Genomic DNA, 21988 nt, shown 5'->3' on the forward strand with positions numbered 1-21988 from the left:
GTGGTATCAACAGTTCAGAGTGTTTCACTGGTCGGGAACGCTGAACACATTTTCTTTGTTGTTTTCTCCGCAGAATTTTCCATCAGAGCTGGAATGGGAATTTATGAGCACTTGAAGATTTGTTTGCTCTTTCATTTTTTATTTTTTTTTCAAAGCACATTTGGTAGAGTTCGGGGTCCCTGGGGGGGTTTAAGTGGGTGAGGGTAACTTCAAGCTTGTTTCTAGTTACACTGCTGAAAAACCTAAAAAATTGAATATTGTTTGTTATTTTCCATTTGTATAAGTCTGTACATTGTCAGTGCTGTTGAAGCTTGTTTTCATTCCAGGCCACTCCTCTCTGTCATAACTAAAGAGGTCTCTCTCTTTAACCTTTATGTGTGTGGCTAATTGTGCTAAGTGGAGTAGCTTAATAGTGGAAAATAGTGCTCATAATTTTCCCAGAGAGCGAGCAATGACCTTCTCTAAAGACAACGGCCATCTCCATTCTCTCTACCCCGCTGGTTTTATGATATGAAATGTCAAACCTCTGGGTTCCTCAGAATAATTAAATCAAATAAATTATTGCACCTCGGCAGAACCATCTTGTAGCCTAACCCAATTATAATGCACTGTAAAGCTAATTATTAACCGTGATCACAATTAGTCTAATTTGAATAAATGTAGTCATTAGCGGGTTCAACCTCGTCAGTGGCGGTGGATTGTGGGGGATGATGGCCTCTTGCTCACCGCGTCTCCCACTCGATGGTGCATTATTTTCCTTCAGACGCCATCTCCGTCTTCATTGCCTTTTTCACACGCTGACCTTCACAGAATGGCCTGAACCCTTCACCTTTTCTGGGTGGTTTAGGCGTGACGGCTGGAGTTTGTTTTGTCCTTGGATTCATATATAAAGCTACAAGCTCTGTCGCAGCATGTGCACAGCTTATTAACACACGTCTGAGTGTCATCCTATTCGATTGTGACTTCTCATGTGGCACTTCAATAGATTGATGCTAAATCAAAGCCAAAGCACTAATTTCTGTCACAGTCCCAACTGCATTCATTTTTCTTCCCACAAGCCCTGAGAATGTAGCCTAGAATCCTACAAACACATTTATTGACCACATACATTAATTATGATGTTATAAATGAAAAAGGAAAGCTGAATTTATAGATCCCTCAAAAGCTGCAGTAAAACAGCTTGTTTTGTTGTTTTGTTTTTACATCGTCTCCTGAGTTTAAACAAGAATAATAAAGCATTCTTACATACCCACACATCTGGTGAACAGGCCAGCAGAGGCAACAAACAATGTCATGCTGGAGGATTCACAAAACAAGTTCTCTAATGCCGTACAAAATGTCTATTAAGTGTTGAAATAATTGTCTATAAATATATTCCATCATTAGGTCGGCTTGAGGAGTTGAATCTTCTTGCTTTTGGCAGAGCTTCAGCGTTTACAGCTGTTTTTCCTGGAAGAGGATCTGAGCGTATACAGTGTCCGAGTTGGAAGGTGAAGACTCAACACTTGTCAAAGTGGGGGGGTCAGGCCTCGGCCGCACCAGCTCCAGCTCCGCATACGTAAGACTGTCCTCCTGCAAGCCTCGTGGCTACAAAAAGATCAAACATTTGAACACAATCATGTTTGCTTATGCGTTCCCAATCAACAGTAGTGGTCAGCATCGTAACAGTGCACATCTGGTAGGGATTGAACATAAAACATTTGTTGGCAAGGTTTCCAAGCTCAGTTAGGACATTTTATTTATTTATAGTCATTGTTTTACTAATCAAGTCAACATGTTCTTTTGCCAAACAGAAAACCTCATTTTCTGTATTTCGCCCCAGAATCAAGGAAATAGCGCCCACAAGATCACTTGAGGAAAATATCCGGCATGTCTTTTACGCTTTTATTGTAGATATAAAACTAACGAAGCACTCTAAATAAATAATAGTGTAGGAGAAGCAATAAAGCTAAATAGAATTATCAAGCTCATAACTGAATGAAGAGACTGTAATAAACTCCAGTCGACAATCATGGAGTCGTGAAACAAATTCCCTTTTGTATGTACCTCAATAAGCGAGCGTCAAAGAACAACAGAGACATGTTATATTTTGAGACATAATATGGAAACGGTGCATGTCCTCAGTGGGGTCATTTAGCGCATGTGGAGAGAGTCAGTATGACTTACATTAGCCGCTCTTTGTTGCAGAAGCTTTGACCTTTTGGGCTTTTGGGGTCTCTTTGCAGCAACAGGAACTAAAAATACAAGACGTTAGACCAGTGGTTAAAAACAATGATAGAAGAAATACTAAAACCATACTGATATGACTTCAATAATTACTCATGGAAAAATATTTCACAATTGTTATAACTTGTAGTAATGCAGATATTTCTAGTAGCATATTCTTTTATTTTCAAAAAATAAAAACCTCATTGCTACAACACAAAACTAAAATACTGTGTTTTAGTCAGTGTTGGGGTAACATGTTACAAAAGTAACGAGATAGAAAAATACGGCAATATGTCAGTCATTACAATTCAAGTAACTCAAGTTACAAGAGCATTTAAATATATGAATGAAATAATGCCAAACTCCCCGAAATAAAAGGCAGCACCAAATCAAGTTGGACACTGGTGTATAAGATCTGCTGCTTGTTGTTAATGTTATCAGAACATGAGAGAACAGTGATAGCAAAGGAAAAGGAAATCTCTGAGTGCACTTTTGCTCAGTGGCATTATTACTATTTTCAGTTTAAATTTTGCCAAAAGTAACTCAAAAGTAACTAAAAGTAGTGTGACTACACTTTTGAAACAATAATATGTAATACAAACATATTCTATTTTTAAAGCTGTAATCACTAATATAAAATATATTACAATGTAACTTGCCCAATGCTGTTTTTTTTATTTCATTTTATTACTGTAATTGATAGTAATAACTTTAAAAAGTTAATGTTAGGGCTGTGTACTTCAAACGTCTTTATTGAACAGTCAATCCCAGCTCAGTGTTTGAAGCCAAGCAGAGTTTACACTTGGGTGAAATAAAGTAAAAAGACTCATATGGTTATAATTCAAGTTAAAAGACATACAGAGATTGATCAAAATGAGGGAAAAACAATCCAGATGTTCTTTTTTGCCATATCGCTCAGCCCAATTAATGTTTTAGATAATGCAAGACATTTTCTCACAATATTGACAGTGAGACTCATTGATATCCCTGTATGAGGAATATTATTGTTTTGCCTTTAGTCCCAGTTGGATACTGTATCTTTTACCACTATTATTTTCCTAACCCACTAAGTCCCTCTGTCAGCATCACAGGGAGCTGGAGCCGCTCTCAGACTCCTGTAAACCTCCTCCAGAAAAACACTGAAGTGACTCCTCCACCCTCTGATGCAAGCGCTGGACTGAAAATCCTTGTCCTTTGAAGCCAAAATCATTATAACTTTGGCATACAACAATAGGGCAGTACAATATAGCGTCATATGAGGCAACATTATATTTTACCCTTGTTTGTTGTGTGCGGTGGAGGCTCTGAGGGCAGTTTAGGGGGTGTTATTGTTCTGGCAGGTATCTTTGGTCTTGTGTCTTTCCTCTGAGCTTTTGGAGAGCAGCTGGAGGAGCTGCTGGAGCTGGTCACAGTTTCCCCTGAGCTGTAGGGAAACACACATGAGGTTTACATATGGTTCGGATCAGACGAGGGAGCATGATTACTCTAAGTGTGTGTCACTCCAGTAGAAATAAATCACATTACACGAGTCAAAGATTATCAAGGTTAAGGGTACTAGTTGTTACTGCTGCTACTGTCTCTTCTACAGATGCGACTTTATTTGCTTCTAAGGGCTGGTCCATTGGAAGTGAACCCAGGGGCACTTTCTAGGAAAATCCAGGATCCTCGTGTATCTTGTGAAAGCGCAGATCCTGGTTTGTCCCAATGCTTAGTAACTTAATAACTTCATTACATATTCTTTACTCAGGAGGACACATGTATATCTGGTTTCTATTCACTTATTATACGTGCCAGCTTTCAGACGTACCTGCTCTCTGGACACTTGACAAGAAGATAACTGGCTGCAAAAGAGAAAAGAGTATTAATCTAATGCTGTTGTTGTGAATGCAGAGTAGATGACTGAGGCTGGAAGGTAATTTGTACTTTTGAGCCTGTGTCTTCTGTAAAAGTACTGGCAGGTGAGGACCAACGTGAAGAGGAAGATTGACAACAGGCCAAGGGAGCAGATCAGCACTGCACACAGGTACACATCTGCAACGGCGCACAAAACAAATGTCACCAAATCGAAATACTGTTGGGAAAGTAAGGATTAAACAACGAGGAGCCGCGCATTATACAGTTTTAATGCACCACTTGGAGGCAAAAACACCAAAATGTGCAGAGGAGTGCATTAAAACTGTATAATGCATGCATCCAGCTCAAATGTTTGATGTTACTACGGAAACAGCTGCAGTGGAGTGATATACGTTTGTTAAGTGGTGACGTCACAGCTCTACTTCCGGGTTCGAAGATGTGCGAGAAACTACAAAAAACCCTTTAATACCACAATCAATATTTCTGAAACTCAACAGAGAGTTACTGAACATACTCATCAGGCCCATTAGCCAAAAATGATGAACCTACTGCTATAAAAGTAATATTTACCAAAATCAGTACTTCCAGTTTAGCGGAGACAAATGCTAATGGTGCAGCAGCTACGCTAACACTGGAAGTACCGACTTTAGTACATATTACTTTTTTAGCAGTAGGTTCAGCATTTTTGGCAAATGTGTCTGAGAAATAAGTAGGTTCAGTAACTCTCCGTTGAGTTTCAGATATATTGATGGTTGTTTTTAAGAGTTTTTTATGTTTTTTTTTTATGTTTAGGTTTGCTAGGACCCGTAAGCGGAGGTCGGGACGTCACACTTAACAAACGTTTAACTGTTACCGGACTAACTGTGCGTTATACAGTTTTAATGCATGCCAATCAGAATTGAGTATTCACCCAGACCATGATTTAACTGAATGTTATAGATTATTGTGCATAGTTGATCAAGGAAATGGTGACCTGCGAACCACTGCCCCAGTCCTTCCCCGCTGCTGTCCTCATGAATAAAGTGCACTGGAGAAACAAAAATAAAAGTCAGCAAAAGACAAACGTTGAGGGAAGAGGAGTGTGCCTATTATAAAAACGCTGTTGTCTGGAGGCATTGGTCCAACACAGCAGACTGCTTTGGTGGTTTCCAGAAATATCAAACCGCTGTCATGAAGGGAGAGTCTACAACGGCATTAGCCAAACCCACCATGCACGCACGCACACACACACACACACACACACACACACACACACACCTAGACACACACACACACACACACCTAGACACACACACACACACACACACACACACACACACACACACACACACACACACACACATACTTGTAAATCAGTACAAATGGGGACCTCAAGGCAAACTGCTCCATATGGGGACCCCATTTTTTTTAAGGGAATAGAGCCACCAAAACCACTCTCAAAATTTTTTCTTGAGCCTTGGGCTCCAGATGCAAATTTTGAACCAAAATCTCCTAAGTTTTCTTTTTTCTTTTTTGTCCGGTAATTGGTGACTTTTGGGGACCTGTCTATTATGTAGTACCTGAAACAACCACCAGATGGCAATAGTGGGGAAAATGGTATTTCTTGTATTTTTTGTTATTTTTGAATGTTGGTAGATAGGTTAACAGGAAAAAGGAGGAGGTTTAAAACAAAAAAATCAATGCCCAACAAATGTTCATTAACAATGAAATATTTATTTCCAAAAAGTGAACATAGGTCTGTCGCCCAACGGTTTGCCAGTTATCATGCATGTTCTTCAACACGAGTAAGTTGGAGGGAAAGTTTAATAGAATTCTTGACTAGAGACCTGCAACGGGCGGGAATTCTCACGAGACTTGCAGGACTCGACACTAATTTTGTAGGATCGGTCAGGATTCATAAAGCCTTAGGCGGGAACGGGCGGTCAGACCAAAACATAATCCACAAAATCCATTCCTGTACAGGTCTCTACTTTAGACTCTTGCACAACTTTACGATTGCACAACAGTATGAAAACTCTACCTCTAGCTGTTACTTCCTGTATTTAAAGGAACAGGCCACCGGTTTTCCATACTGACATATGTTCTTACCTGAGCTTAGACGAGTTAATGTGCACCTGTCTGGTCTTTGTGCGTGCACTCAGTCAAAAAGACCAAAGATGTTGTTAGCATTTAGCCTCATCTCCACTCCTCTATGGGGCTAAATGGGGTTAAGTTAGAAGCCACCAAGCTCTTCCACGTTTCCCATATTTAAATACAGTTACATGAGTAGTTGCACCTCGACATCTGCGCAGTAAGACGCCAAAGTGCTTCTTAAGTGTTATTACGCCTTACAATATAGTTCCCCTTTTCATCCACTTAGAAAATTGACATGTTTAATTTTGTGTAACTATACTTGGATCTCACATAACCATATAGGGGGAACGTGGAGGAGCTTGGTCGCTTCTAACTTCACCCCCATTTGGCCACATAGAGGAGAGGAGGAGAGGCTAAATGCTAATGTCTATGGTTTCACACATCAAATCACAATCAGGCTCAGGCAAGAACATATCTCAGACTGAAAAAACAGTTGCCTGTTCCTTTAAAGGAATAGGCAACTGTTTGTACATACTGAGATATGTTTCTTACCTGAGCTGTGACGAGTTCTTTAGGACCTGTCTGATCTTCAGTCACGAAAAAACACAGCGCAGACGGCGTTAGCATTTAGCCTCTCCCTCTCTCCTCTATAGCTCCAAAACAGGTCAAGATAGAAGCTACCAAGCTCTTCCACGTTTTCCCTATTTAAATATGGTTACGTGAAGTGTTCCACTACAAAGTATAATTACACACAATTAAACAATGTGTATTTTCTAAGCGGATAAAAGGGGAACTATATTGTAAGAGTAATAATACCAGGAGGAGTTCGAAATCCGCGCAGTAATCTTCACTTTACTGCACAGTAATCTTCACTTTACTGTGCGGATGCCAAATTACTCCTGGTATTATTACGCCTTACAATATAGTCCCCCCTTTTATCCGCTTAGAAAATCCACATTGTTTAATTGTGTGTAATTATACTTTGTAGTGGAACACTTCACGTAACCATATTTAAATAGGGAAAACGTGGAAGAGCTTGGTAGCTTCTGTCTTGACCTGTTTTGGAGCTATAGAGGAGAGAGGGAGAGGCTAAATGCTAACGCCGTCTGCGCTGTGTTTACGTGACTGAAGATCAGACCGGTCCTAAAGAACTCGTCAAAGCTAAGATAAGAACATATCTCAGTATGGAAACACGGTGGCCTGTTCCTTTAAGGATCAATAAAAGCCAAAAAAATATATACAACAGGACAACGTTTTCTTTAGCCAACTCTTACAAAAACGGTTTCTGTCATCGTACCTAATGTGGCATAAGCACTTACTTACTTACTTATTACTTTCTTTTACAACTTTGTCGTCTCCCAGCCTCAATCCGGTTTTTGACGTAAAATTTGACACCCTCCCATTTCCTTGTTTGAAGTGCCCCAGCAGACTCTTCAATACATTGGATGCACTGCGCCTTACCAGGGACCTTTCCAGACTGAATGTTGTCCATGAGGGTTTCTTCTACTGCATTCACTTCCTGCACTGTCCACGGTCTCTTTTTTCCTTTAGATCCTGGAAGATATGCAAAAACTAGAATCAGAACACTTTTTATTGCCATTGTTTGAGAACAGGTTCACAAACTAGCAATGTTTCTCAGTACAATCGTGCAACAAACATAGAATTCAGGTAAAAATAAGCTATACAAACTTTAAATCTACAAGGCCATAAGGGCATGCAGAAAAAAAAAAAAAGTAAAATATAACAAGACGACAACAAAGACATAGACATGACTTACTATGACTTTACAGACAATAACCAATTGTATTGCAAGTAGTTGGAATGAGCTTTACCAGTGGAAGTAGACATTTCTTCTGTTGGCGTCCGTGTCTGCCCTTTCCTCCCGTCTGTCCTGAGTGTTCAAGACAAGTTATTAGTAAACTAAACTAGTATATAGCTAAAAATTCTCTTTTCCTTGGTTCTATGGGCATAAAGAAATCATTGATTTCACTCACCAACATGAAATTGTTTTTTTTTTAATGTTTTTTTTTTTTTTTTTTGTAATTACAGCTTCAGCTTTATTTCTGTCCCTTTTAAATTAAATGTATGAATTGTGAGAGCAATATATACATGGTTCACACAGTAACTAATGCCAACGTCAACACGTGTTTGAAGACCCACAGAATAATAGAGACGCCCAGAGGGGCCGGGGACTTAGCATAAGTTCCTGGATGTTTCTCCCATAAAATGTATCATCACTTCATTCTGCAACACTATCAGACATTTCTGACCAGTACCAATCCTTCCACTTCTGTTGCTCTTGTGTTGCTCGCTCCAGTCTCCCTCTCTTTACTCCTCCATCCCTGTCTTGTATCCGTTTCTCCTTCGTCTTCTCTCCCCCTTCCTCTCCCATTTCTACTCCTCTCACTCCCCTCCTCCCTCTCATCCGTTTGCCTCTCTCCCCTCCGCCTGTCCTGCATCTCTCTCCTCAGTCTCCTCCTCTCTCCCCTCCGCCTGTCCTGTATTTCTCTCCTCAGTCTCCTCCTCTCTCCCCTATGTCTGTCCTGTATCTCTCTCACCCGTCTCCTCTCCCCGGTCACACTCTCTCTTCTTTCCTGAATCTCTTCTTCCCGAATCAAACAGCCAAACTCTCTCCTTCATTGATTGTTTAAAATACCTGGAGACTTCGAAGAAAACCCAGGGATATGATCTTCACTTCCTGGTTGAAGGTTTTGGAGTGCAGGCTCTCCCCTCTTCCTGGTTCCTGTGGACATAATGAGATTAATCTAAGCAAAATACAGGAAATAATTGTCTTGTTTTCTTGTCCTTGGTCTCCTCCCTTTGTGTCCTTCGCCTCCTCTCCCTCTCCCCCACATGTGTCAAGTGTTACTTGTTCAAATACCTGGAGATTTTGAAGATGACCAATCTGGGGCTGAGATTGGATCAGTTTCATCATCTGATGCCTCTGTGTCTTCCATGACCCCCTCTAAAAACAAAAATGAAATGGTTACCAGGACACTTAATAGATAACAGGAAGTAACAGTACATGGCATTGTGAAACTTATCTTACCTTGTGGATCTATATTTATTTGATCCAGATTCTTTCTATGTGGTTGCTTCTGGTGGGCAGATGAATCGTCGTCTTCACTGTCTGTGCTGCTCTTTGTGTGATCTGGGACATACTCATCTTGGCTGCCTTCAGATGTGGACATGTCATCCTTTCTGGGGTTTGAAAAAGACAAGACTCAATTATGGATTTGGGCATGCAGTCATTTAACAGGACACAACCTGGACGCAACTAGACCTGGACGTGAACAGGTCTGGACAGGAGACCAGACCTGGCTTGTGTCCGAATGTCACTAACCCCTCATTCACTATATAGGCCTGCATTATATAGTAGTGTATAGTCCACTCATTCTGTTGGCGATTTGGACAGAAGCCACTACTTTCTCCGAGCTGCGCGACGTCACATGCACTGCGGCTGCAGATTTCTTTATTTCTTTTTTCTCAGAACTTATTCATTATACAGAGAGACCTTTTTTTGACGGGTTGACCTTGCTAAAGTTTCTCCATGAGTTGAGTGGCTGAGCTAAACCTCAGCAAAATAAAAAAAAAATGCAAAGTCAAACTTATTTGCTATATACAAAAAAGTGTTGGGAAAATATATAACTTTTGTGGGATAGAGTAATCTGTTTTGCGCATAATCTGTCATGTGGACAGAGATATTTGTTTATATTGCTGTAGAAAACTCTTTATTAAAATATCCCGTTAACTATGGGGCGTTATTTTTTTCCTTATAGGCTATATGCAAAGTTTCCCCACGTGACGTCTTCCTGGACAGTCAGCCAGACGCTGGACTTCTTGTTGCTGATCGTTTACGTTCACAATTAGCAGGTTCCCACACAAATGTAGAGAAGCTCAGGATCTGGTTAAGGACAACGAGTTACTGATGGAGTCACAGAAACGTGTTACAAACATCATGTTCGCTGTGAATCTGCCCCAAAGGAAACGCCAGCTGTCGTAAGGGCGGAGCTTTATCTTAGAGCTAAAGGCTAGTGTTGAAAAATGATAATATAACATGTAAACAAGTAAATATAATTTAAACTAACAGGACGATTCTTTTTTGCGCAGGCTCGTTCCAAACGCCTCGCTAGTTTTATTTTTTATTTTGCGTTAGCCGCGTTAGCCTCAAGACAAAAACATCCACGTTATGAACACGGAGTTTCCTCCTGTGAAGTCGTTACGTCTCATGTAATATTTTCTAACCTGCTCCAGTCACATCTGAACTTTTACTCGCTGTCCTTTACCAAATCTTAAGCTATTGCTTCATTTCTGTGGGACCTGCTAATTCGGACAGGAAGGACAGCGTCTGGCTGACTGTCCAGGTGGAAATCACGTGGGGTCACTGTGCATATAGCCCATTACCCTGCAGTGTCTTGCCTTAAACAATATTGTATGCACAGACTTACAATTTGAGGTAGTGATGTAATTTCAAAGTTTTTGTGTGTTTCCTTTGTGAGCCACTCTTCATGTCGGGTCACACAGGCATCGTGGTGATTTCTCAATGTCTGCAGCCAACGAAAATATCTTACTTGTGACTACAAAACAAAACAAAAAATCACTCGCTGTGTTTACATGTATCTGCCCTATAAACAGCATGAGACTTAAGGTTAAAACGTTGGATAAAACATTATGGCCATGTAGTGGTATTCCTTTTATACATGTATTAAAAAATGAATGAATAAATAAAGCCTTTTCTATACAGTACAGTGGTTCACAAGAAGAAGAAAAAACATCTCACCTCAGATTTCCCATGTCCCTCTTTATCCTTCGACTCATTCATTGTTGCTGAAAAAATAAAGTTGAGTTAACTATGGTAGCTGTGAACAATCTTTGCTTAACGTCCTGAGATCTCAGACATAGTCTATTGTCCCATTGTTAGATGAGTTATTTATGTTTAATGCCTCTGTGGCAGTCTCAGCTCCACTTCCCACAGCACATGGTGCTACAGCAGCTTCTTACCACTATGCTAAACATGTTCAATGTTATGGTTATTCTCAAAGCTAAGACTGGGTCAGACAGAAAAGTTATGGACGACCCAATGCAAAAAAATGCCCACCAGTATTGTGGAGCTCAAAATAAATGTCTAATTACTTTACACCAACGTTTTAACTGTATAATGTATTCCTTGTTAAAGAAAAGTGAGGCCACGTGAGTCTGGTTTTGCTAATGTACAACTAGCATGAGAGCTAACCACCATGCAGCTAGCTAATCAAGCTAATATCCACTAAACTTTTCAACAATCTAATCTAAAAAAAAAAAAGAGCCTCATATACCTTCCTCAAGTAGACAGTTGAGCAAAAAATAAGTCTGTCTCTTTATGTTGTGGTAGAAATGAACAGAAAAGCTAGCACATTGCCACAGTACTTAGCACTGTTTTTGAAACGTTTTTGAGCACATATCTTAGAACATGAACATTGCAAACTAATTTGTCATCTCTAACTTAGTTAACTCTCAAAAAAAGACTTACCAGTTTGTTGACTGTAAGCTACGTGACATCTGTCGTGGACGCAGATGCAGAGAGATGCAGAGCACGGGTAGTGGCACCACTAGCTCCTCCCCCGCAATACAAAATGGCGGCCAGGGATTTTGCAAACCAAAACAAACCAATGCTAATTTTTTAAAGAATATCAAAAGACAAAGGGTTAAATAAATTAGGCGAAGGAGGAATGGCATTTTCACATATGCCTACAGTGAAAATTGTGCCTGTGTCCACAGGCTACTTAAAGCCTTAATATCCAATTTATTTTTAGCATTGATTTCAAAAGAAGAATTCAATATTAAGAGTTTTAAAGCATGATGTCTGCTAATCAGCTATGCTCCAACTTTTGGACACAGAATAAAAAAATTTAAATTGAAGATTTGTCTAAAACTTTATAAACTGAAAAGTTTTTCAATGTAGTATTGAATGTTTTCTTTCTTGTAAAATATTGTGCAATGGTCGGTAGTTAGCACATAGCTGATACCTGTGTGTCACGATGTAGTCAAGCCACCATTTTGTATAATGAGACAGTTTAGAGATGGACATTATGAGTACCTGTTTATCCTGGTTTGTGTATCACGATGTAGTCAAGCCACCATTTTGTATAATGAGACAGTTTAGAGATGAACATTATGAGGACCTGTTAATCCTGGTTTGTGTATCACGATGTAGTCAAGCCACCATTTTGTATAATGAGACAGTTTAGAGATGGACATTATGAGGACCTGTTAACCCAGGTTTGTGTATCACGATGTAGTCAAGCCACCATTTTGTATAATGAGACAGTTTAGAGGTGAACATTATGAGGACCTGTTAACCCAGGTTTGTGTATCACGATGTCGTCAAGCCACCATTTTGTATAATGAGACAGTTTAGAGATGAACATTATGAGGACCTGGTAATCCTGGTTTGTGTATCACGATGTAGTCAAGCCACCATTTTGTATAATGAGACAGTTTAGAGATGAACATTATGAGGACCTGTTAATCCCAGTTTGTGTCATGATGGAGCATCACCACCAGTCTGTTGTTATTGTTGATAGGGATGCACTGATACTACTTTTTTCTAAAACTGTTATGAGTACTTTGACTTGAGTAGCCTACTTGCCAACACCGAATACCAAAACGAGTACCATGCATTTTTCTCAAACATTCTTGTGTATAGATGGTTTATAGACTATATCATAGCAGACTAGTTAGTAGTTACCCATTTACCTGAGAAACGTAGATTTAGTTATATGAGAATCTTACATATGCTATTTTATTCTTTTTTTTTAATTGAATATAATTTTCATTATTATTAATCATTTTTTCCAAGGCTTAATTTGTCATTTGTTTCCTGGGTCCTGGATACCTGATACTATCGGTGCATCCCTAAATGTTTGTTTTCTAGTTCGTTTTAATGGACCTCTCAGTCTTAATTGTTCTTTAAACGTCACTATTGTAAACAAAACAACAATATTAACAGCTTTAATATAGCTCCTTTTTCACAAATTGTCCCGACCGGCTCAATGAGGAAAGCAACCAGAAGGGCGGTTAAATACCAATTTTATTACAAAGTTTAACTACAAAAATGGCAAAGGTGGCTGGAGACCAGGCTGGGACTGAGCTGAGCCACCAGGCCAGATGCAGCCAATCTTAGGGGACAGCTGAGAAGCCACACCCAGTAGCCATGGGGGAGGGTGGAGCACCTGCATACAAAGAGGTGAGAGGGAGGAGCAGAAGCAGGACACATGTCCCTCCCCAACACTCAGACAAGCCCATTTATAATTCTATTTGTCAATCCATCAACTGTATTTGAAGAGAACCATTCATACAAAATAACTCAAAGTGCTTTACAAATATTCACACAATGGTTAATGACATAGATTTAATGACTGATTTAGACTTGATTCAAAGCAGCCAGCGCTGTTAATAAACGCCCTTGTAGTGAAGATAAAAAGATAGAGGCCGCTATGAAAGTTCATGGGAGGCAAATGATGTGGTGCACATTGAAGTTGGTTTCACGTTGGATGTTGGATATTCACTTCCAACACTTAGGTTGGCTACTGCTCTGGAGACACCTACAGCATGTTCCACACAGCCCACAGCTCTAGACTGGTGAAATCCTGGTCATGTGAAGCCTACATAAAATCACATTTATGGCACTTTTCTACCTTCATCTGGTAAAAATCGTGGAGGCAAACAATAACAGTGATCGCTCCTAGGACAGGCTATAGATAGACTCAGGGCAGATAAAAGTCCCTCTGCAGATAGGGCTGAAGGCTGAAGAGAACATTTATTTTATTTTTTATGATTTTCTTTTGGGTTGTCTGTGTTAACAAATCATGTTAACATTACACTTATATTGAATTAAGTTGAAATAATAATCATTAAACGATAATGGTGGTGACTGTGGCACAGTTGGTAGAGCGGGTCGTCTCATGATCAGAAGGTCGGGGGTTCAAATTTGCGTACTGACCTTGTGTCCTTGGGCCAGACACTTCACCCTCCATGCCTCAAGTGTCTGCGTACACTGTTGTATGAATGAGAGAGTGAATGGTTCCTTGCTGTGTGCCTACAGTATGTAGGTGGAAAAGCGCAATATAAGTTGAGACCATTTACCAATAAAATATATCCATTTTAGTTTTAGCCATGGTAGCTAGTAACTTAAGAAAACCAGTTACCGTCAAGCCCTAAATATTTCTCATATCCTGCTTATTTGCATTTTTTTAATTGCATGTTACATTAAGAACAACTAATATTTTCATGTATTTATAATGTAAAAGGTTACAAAGGTTGAAGTTGTAATAAGTGCAGTGCAACAGCAAACACATGGTGGTGGTGTTTTGTGGGGACTTGATGATACACACTACCAGAACATGGTGTCATATGAGGACTGATGCAGTACCAGCAGCCACCTTGTGGGGGCGCTGTTTTGTGGGGACCTGTGATACACAGAACCAGAACATGGTGTCATATGGGGACTGCAGTACCTCAGTGTGTCCACTAGGGTCGCATACACTCACACAAATTCAGGTTTTGGACATTCTGGGGACTTCTCAGGAAAAGTACATGGGGCCCATCTTGAGGCCATTTCTAGCCGTTTAAAAGCATTGTGCCTCTGGGGACCTCGAATGAGGTCCTCATAAGGTTTTAGGTCCCCACATGGCTGGTGTGTATACAGGTGGACGTCCCCACATGTGATGCTTTACAAGAACACACACACACACACACACACACACACACACACACACACACAAACTGTACACACGCTGAACGGCTGAAGAGGGGCCCAATGGACTGCTGTTCTTGGACTCTGTTTGGGAGTTCCCCATTTCTCTGGGTAACCTCTTCCTTTTAGCGGTTCGCAATGGTTTTTATGTTCAATTGTTTACTCATTAAGGGGTAAAGATATTTTGTGCTGGCTGGATTGTCAATTATGATTATTATAAAGTGTACAGTAGCGGTATATTTACAGGTAATACATATTATCATTACCTAACAGCAACTAGATGTGCTTTGTTCTAAGAAGTGTATGTATGAAGCATTGGTACCAGAAGTACGGGATTTATCATTCATCTGTCATTCATCTGTCTATCTAACTATCTGTTTATCTGACCATAAAACACTGGCACACTGACATACGATTAATAATGAACACTGTACAGTTGATAATGAGAGCAGTAAATGCCACACAGCCTCACTCTGCGGTTAACCACCGGCTGGTAGCAATGATCTACTGTTTCACACATGTATCCCCACACGCTCCCCTGGACACCTACTGGCACAAAAGTGAGCAGTGCAGATTCCCTTTCAAAAAATCACCAGGTACAGATTAGGATCATATGCTTTGGCTCTGTTTAACTGTGAAGACTTGAGAGGAAAAGAGGGCAACCAGACTCTGAGCTTGGGGCAGTCTGTGAAGTCTGGGGTAATGAAACTTGATTTTATCAGAGTAAATCAACAGAGCTGCGTCAACAGAGAATATTCTAGTCTAAGATCAGATCAGACCCTAACCCTATTCCTGGGGTACAGCTATAACTTAGTTTCCTCTTTGTTTACCCTGAAAATGTCAGCACTTGAGGTTCTGTCTCTGTGGCGATGCATGGCCGAGATGCCTGAGGTTGTGGCTTCCTTCGTGGGACATTGACCCAAATTTAGGTCAGGGCGTTGTCACACTGATTTGAAGAATTAAGTTGTTAAATGACTATTGTTTGTGCATCTCTGCCACAGGAGCACTACACAAATACTGACTTAACAGATGACAGTCGTGTGTTCCTTTTTGGTCATGCAACATTGTGCTGAATTTGCACATTTAAACTGAGTAACAAGCTATTATGATCCCTAAAATGTTCCACCACATCTGAAATCTGCAGTTACCCTTTTTCTCGAGGTTTTGCAGAGGCCCAAGACCCAACATGCTGATGTAATGTATTTCAGTTTCAAGCGGAGCCAGCTCAGCACTCTCTACCTTTCCTTCTCGCTGGTACAGACAGAGCTGGCTGTGTGAGCTCATTGTTTTCAGATGGAAATGCCAGAGAACCGGGGTCACACTCAAACGCACGCGCAAGGGCCTTAAACTTCAATAAACACATTACACATTAAAAATAAATAAATTAAATGTTCAACGTGGCTGTTGTGTTCCACTATCAGCTGCCGATTTTCTTTCATCCAGTAGTTTCCATTTGGAACGCACTGACAGGGATTTCTTGGAGTAATGGGTGGAAACACATGGCCCTGGAGGATCACAGGAATCCCCTTTTTCTTTAAATAATGATGATAATAATGTGTTGTAAAAAGGGTTATTGACACAAAATCATGATAATTACATAGAAGCAGACATGTGCTCTATTTCGGAATCATACACAGTGGGTTAATTAAGTATTCATAACCACTATTATTATCATTCAGTTGCATTATTATCGTCTTTAATCTTAAATGTATATACAGTTAGGTTTGTGTACTGTACTTGGCCAATGAACTAAATTTACTATTATTTTCTAAATGTTCAAAAACAGTTCAGCTACGACTGAGAGTTTGTATGGTTTTAGTATCTGGTACATAATAAAATAGAAGTAATTAAAAGAGGTCTGGAACATTAACTAATACTAGACATGAGATGCTATCGACTAATTGGCATCTGTTGTCCAGCATCTGCACACACAAACTCCCTCTCATTCAGAGACCAAAAACGCAAAGTGGGTTAAGTGTCTTGCCCAAGCACTCAACGGGGTCGAACCGCCAACCTCAGGATTTGTGGGCAAACGCTCTGCCCCTGAGCCACTCACCCATTAGCTGTGTGCCGCCTGTGCCGTTCGACGAGGCCCTCCATGTGTCCCTGAGTTTGCGTATCTCCTGAACCCTGCAGCTGTACAGTCCCTGGTCCACTCCGGTCACATTAAACATCCACAACCGGAACACCTCGCCCTCCCGCTCCTCAAGCAGGCGAAACTTGGGCCGCGGGAACCGCCGAGTGTAGTTTCCATAGAGCTTAATTTTCTTGATTCCCAGTTTGGCGATGAGAAACTGATTAGGATCCTGTGCGGATGGAGACAGAGATGAGTCCTGCGGGGTTGTGGCGATGGGGGAGTAGAACCAGCGCAAGATGAGGACACTGTTGCTCCTCTTGCGTTGGGACACGAGGCAGGACAGGGTCAGGTTGTCCTTTTCGGTTACCATGACGACAGGGCCCGGCGTCACCGTCACGTTTAGGGCATGACAGACCACTGCTGCAAAAAGATCAACAAAGAGCATTGATGTATAAGAAATTACCAAATGAAATGACTGTATTCAGGTGAAATCTCACAAAGGCACACTCCTCCAAACATACACAACAAAACTAATAATCTGGCCTGTTATTGACCTCTCCTGAAAGGTGCTCAACAAAAACATTGGAAAACATTTGCTCATAACTTGCTTTCTCCAGTACTCCACAATGAAAAATGCTTGCCATTATTTCTGTGCGATGTTTGATTTCCTGCCAATTAAACATAATTATAGCATTTAGACTTTGTTTTATAAGCACACCCACAGTGACGGCTCAAATTTACAGCCTAGCAGAGACTCAATCTTTTTACAGCTTCTACTTAGCATGCGATGGGAATTTGGTCTGTCAATGCAAGAAAACACGAGGGGTTTTGGAATAACAAGGGTAGATTTCAGCAGCCTTTTTCACTTTTCAGTGTGTGCATGTGTGTCTGTGTGTGTGTGAGTGTGTTTTATCTTTGTCCAGATGGGTCAAGTCTTTTTGGAGGAGACATTAAGTCTGGACACAAGATGTGATCAGAGAGGCATGGAGCATCTACAGGTGGGACACATCCATCTTTGGTACAGTACACTCAAAACAGGCCGGTACCAACACAGCCAGCTAACAGGGACCATCTGCGCTCCCATGCTGCTTTGCTGGTTTTTAGGTTTTTACGTTTGCTGGAGAATCTGTCTCAGGGTTTGTCCTCTTCAGTTTGAAAGGACAAACCACAGCTACAGCTTCATTAGCAGCATCAGAATCTTTATGACGTATAATAAAGGGCTTACCACTGATCATGCTGATTGTGTGGGCACTATTTATATATTCATTTGCAGCAAAAAAAATGTGTTTATAAACACTTGCTGAATCAGTTTTCTTTGTTTACCCAAACCTGGGATTGGAACAAAGTCCACAGCCTTTAGATTTGTGGTGGTTTCTTGTTACGTTTCGTTCACAATAGGGCTCACAACACACTTTCAAATTTAATGTAAATTATAAACTGCAAAAAGTAAGTTCCTCATTATTTACTAAAGTAGATTTGCACATTTGAAACACTTAAGTTTTCTTATGTCTTTACACTTTTGTTCTGATATTCTACTTAACTTGAGTTGTAATAAATTAATGGCGCAGCCAAAGGATTTGACCAAATACAGTTTCTCAGTTGCTGTAAACAAACTGAACTTACCTGTGAGCAGAGCTTTAGTCAGGACAAAGGCCACTATGGAGAGGTACATTTTCCACAGTCAGTGAATCCATAAACAGCTCTTACTCCGGCAGTTACATTGAAAACAGCGTCTGACTGCAGGTCCTGCCACAGACCAGCATTAACTTCTCTCCTCTTTTCTCTGTAATGTGAAACAGTATATGCTCTGTTCCTTCTAAGAAACTCCCACTTCTCTCTCTCCCTCTCCCTCTCTCCATCTGTCTCGGCCTCTTTCGTTGTGTCCTGCAAAACCGAGGAAATGTCATTTCCTGTGTTCTGTGAGAAGTTCTGGACCGAGGCCCAAACTCCCCAAACTCAAGTGATGGGCAAGTTGTGATGCATTGTGCTTCCAACCATGTTTCCTATATCCGAGCTTAAAAACATTTTGTTAACATTGTTCAAATCAAATGTTTTAGCCTGTGCTTCATGTTTAAGACTAATCCCATAAAATAACCAAAAATACTTCAATATGCCAAGTTAACCAAACATTGCAGTTTTCATGTAAAGAAAACAAACAAAGTCATTTTTGTGCGTGTGTGCAGATGTGCTCTCTCTCCCTGCCTGGTCTGGACACAGTGGCATGGCTCGTCTCTCACTGTGGTGGTTGTCAGACATCCCAGGGGTATGAGGCCTGCTGCTTTATTGGGCAGAGTAAAATGCTGAGACAGGACTTCTGCTGCTGCTCTGAGTCCTGCCAAAGCCAAATGGAATTACACAACACAATTAACCCTTCAGGTATTCACAGGCTTTCTCACAAAACTGGAAAGTAACCACCACACTCAGGATTTGCTTCTTCAAAGAATTCAAAAAAGTGTCATATTTTTAATAAGATAGAAAGTGCATGTTTTGTCCTGTTTTAACTTAAGATTGATGTTGTTTTTTAAGCCAGTTGATCAGAGGTCCACGTCTGTAGATGTTGCCCCCTCGAAATCACCAGGGAGAATCAGTTGGCTTTTCAGAGTTTATTTCGAGCTCAAATAGTACAGAAAAGAAAAGGGTAAACATAGGTCCCCTGTGAATAAAGAATAAAATAGTTTAGCGTACTATGGATTAAGTTAAAATGGACAAACAGATAAAACGACACTTACACGTCCCAGATGTCACAAGGCTTAGGCCACGGCCCGACTACTGCGCCACAGCTTCTGCCCTGAGGCTGTGGGCCTAGCTCTTTTAAACTAGCATAAAGCGGTCACGTGATGGATGCGCTTCCGGTTTCAATTAATAAAAAGACAGTGTTTAATTTAGCGAAAAGATGAATAAATACTGTTATTTACAGTGAACCATTTACCAACAATAAGAAAGCGCTTAAATACTTTGTCGAAAATGGGCGAGCAACACCCTCCCCCACTAAAAATAATGTTAACCCAACATTCCCTTAATCCTACTGGGGGGTCTTACTTGACTTAAACCATAAATTGTAGTAAATAAACAATTTGAACCACAACAATACTTCACAAAAGAGTCCAGGCTAAATGAATAGTGTCCGTTATCCAAGAGTCCTTTGGCACGGCGGTACGCGCAGGTTTAAAGGTCCATTTCCGTATTTGGGTAGATAGTCCGTTGAAGCATTGGTGGGCCCCAGAATCTTCAGAATTGACTCAAGGAAAATACCTTCTACCCAAGATTTTGTAGCAGCATAGCAAACCAACTAAACAAATGGCATGTACTACTGAAACAATAATTAAAGTACATTTACTACTATTGCACATATCTCTATTGCACACAAGCCACATACTTTAAAGTGCAAAGTGCAAAGTGCAACTCAATTAGCAGGTACATAAAGTGCATGTTACTACTGCATTACGACTGGGAATTAAAAAGGATATAGGTTGGCCGAGGTGCTGAAGAAGCCGTCTCGGACCCTCGCTGGTTTGGACACACCGACAGGACAGGTCTGCACTTCCAGGACCGTGGGCTCACCAAGCTGGTCGTAGGTGTACAAGCGCCTGGGCCGTCTAGTTCTGACAGGTCTTGCAGGTCCCTCCGAGGAGTCAGAGGAGGATGCCTCTCGCTCAGATGAATCCGCTTCCTGTACTGGCTCTGGCTCCGGCTCAGAGTCAACCTCTGGGATCAGGATCACCACTTCAGCTCTCTCCTCAGCAGGTGCAGCTCCCTGTTCCGGCTGTCTTGGAGTGGGGACTCTAGGTTGGAACTCTCTGGCAGTTGGATTGAGCGGCTGAAGAGCGGGTTGGGGTGGCAGGACGAGATGGTAGTCTTCCTCACTAGAGCTCTCTGTACCTGCAGGCTGGATGTTGCACTTAACACTTGTCCCTCTTCCTGGCGACGTTCTGGTTCTCCTGCTTCTCCTTTTAGGGTTGGGGACGACAGGCGCTGGTTCAACCAGGTAAGGACAAGGTAAGAGCAAGTTTCTGTGCAGCACCCGTCTTCTCCCTACAGCATTCAGAGGCTCAACCACATAGACAGGGCTTCCAGGGCCTTTGCTCTCCCTCACCACATGGACAGTGTCCTCCCAGTGACTGCGGAGCTTCCCCGGACCACCTCGAGGCGTGAGATTTCTCACCAATACATGGTCACCCGGGTTCAGCGTGGAGCTCCAGGCGCGCTGATTGTAATAATCTTGGCCCTTTTTTGCAGACTTCCTCATGTTCGTCAGGGCAATGGCATAGGCTTCCTGCATTGCCTCTCTCCACTTCTCCGCATAGCCAGCAGGGGTCTGTTTCTCTGCGTCACCGAGCCTCTTGGGAAACAAGAGGTCAACTGGGAGGGTTGGTTCACGTCCAAAAAGCAAGAAGAAAGGGGAGTACCCTGTCGCCTCGTGGATGGTGGAGTTGTAGGCATGAACTACTTTGTTGAGGTGCTCCTTCCATCTGGCCTTTTGTGTCTCCTCCAGTGTCCGCAGCATACTCAACAGAGTCCTGTTAAAACGTTCGGCAGGGTTAGCTTGGGGGTGGTAAGGTGTAGTGCGAGAGTGTTGAATACCACCATATTCCTGGAGCTTCCGAAACAGCTGGTTCTCAAACTCTCTTCCTTGGTCGTGGTGGATCCTGGATGGAAACCCAAAGCGTGGGATAAATTCGTCAAACAGCTTTCTGGCAGCAGTTTTCCCAGCCTTGTCTTTGGTTGCGTAGGCCTGAGCGTATTTAGTGAAATGGTCCACTAAAACCAGGATATACTCTTCCCCTCCGTTGCTTTTCTCCAGATGTAAAAAGTCTATTGAGACCATCTCGAATGGTGCAGAAGTTTCAATGCTTTGAAGTGGTGTCCTTGTGACTCTGTTGGGCCTTTTGTTTTTGATGCAGCTGCAGACACGTGTAACGTAGTGCTCCATCTCCTGCCTCATTTTTGGCCAAAAGAAGCGCTCTCGGGCCAGGGCCACCATCCGGTCAGCACCCAAGTGTCCCATCTCCTCATGGAGGTACTTGTACACCAGGGGCTTCAAG

At 41.5% G+C, this 21988-nt stretch overlaps 1 protein-coding gene across 1 annotated transcript; it reads right to left on the reverse strand.

Moving 5' to 3' along the window:
• Nucleotides 1-975: 975 nt before the first annotated feature.
• On the reverse strand, nucleotides 976-18702 carry vstm4a (V-set and transmembrane domain containing 4a). Its single transcript, XM_079560364.1, has 8 exons — nucleotides 18570-18702; nucleotides 16926-17366; nucleotides 5036-5089; nucleotides 4132-4239; nucleotides 4016-4049; nucleotides 3486-3631; nucleotides 2167-2234; nucleotides 976-1587 (listed from the first exon to the last, which is right to left on the reverse strand). Exons 1-8 carry the CDS (start codon nucleotides 18616-18618, stop codon nucleotides 1435-1437), a joined length of 1053 nt encoding a protein of 350 aa, XP_079416490.1. The 5' UTR covers nucleotides 18619-18702; the 3' UTR covers nucleotides 976-1434.
• Nucleotides 18703-21988: the final 3286 nt, after the last annotated feature.

Source organism: Gobius niger, assembly GCF_951799975.1.
Source record: "Gobius niger genome assembly, chromosome: 7".
Classification (NCBI taxonomy): Eukaryota; Metazoa; Chordata; class Actinopteri; order Gobiiformes; family Gobiidae; genus Gobius; species Gobius niger.

Coding starts and splice junctions, on each gene's coding strand:
- vstm4a (XM_079560364.1), bottom strand. CDS start 18,618: ATGTACCTCTCCATAGTGGCCTTTGTCCTGACTAAAGCTCTGCTCACA. Junction 4,240..5,035: donor ACTGGGGCAGTGGTTCGCAG/GTCACCATTTCC, acceptor GCGCCGTTGCAG/ATGTGTACCTGTGTGCAGTG. Junction 3,632..4,015: donor GTCAAGTGTCCAGAGAGCAG/GTACGTCTGAAA, acceptor GTTTCCCTACAG/CTCAGGGGAAACTGTGACCA.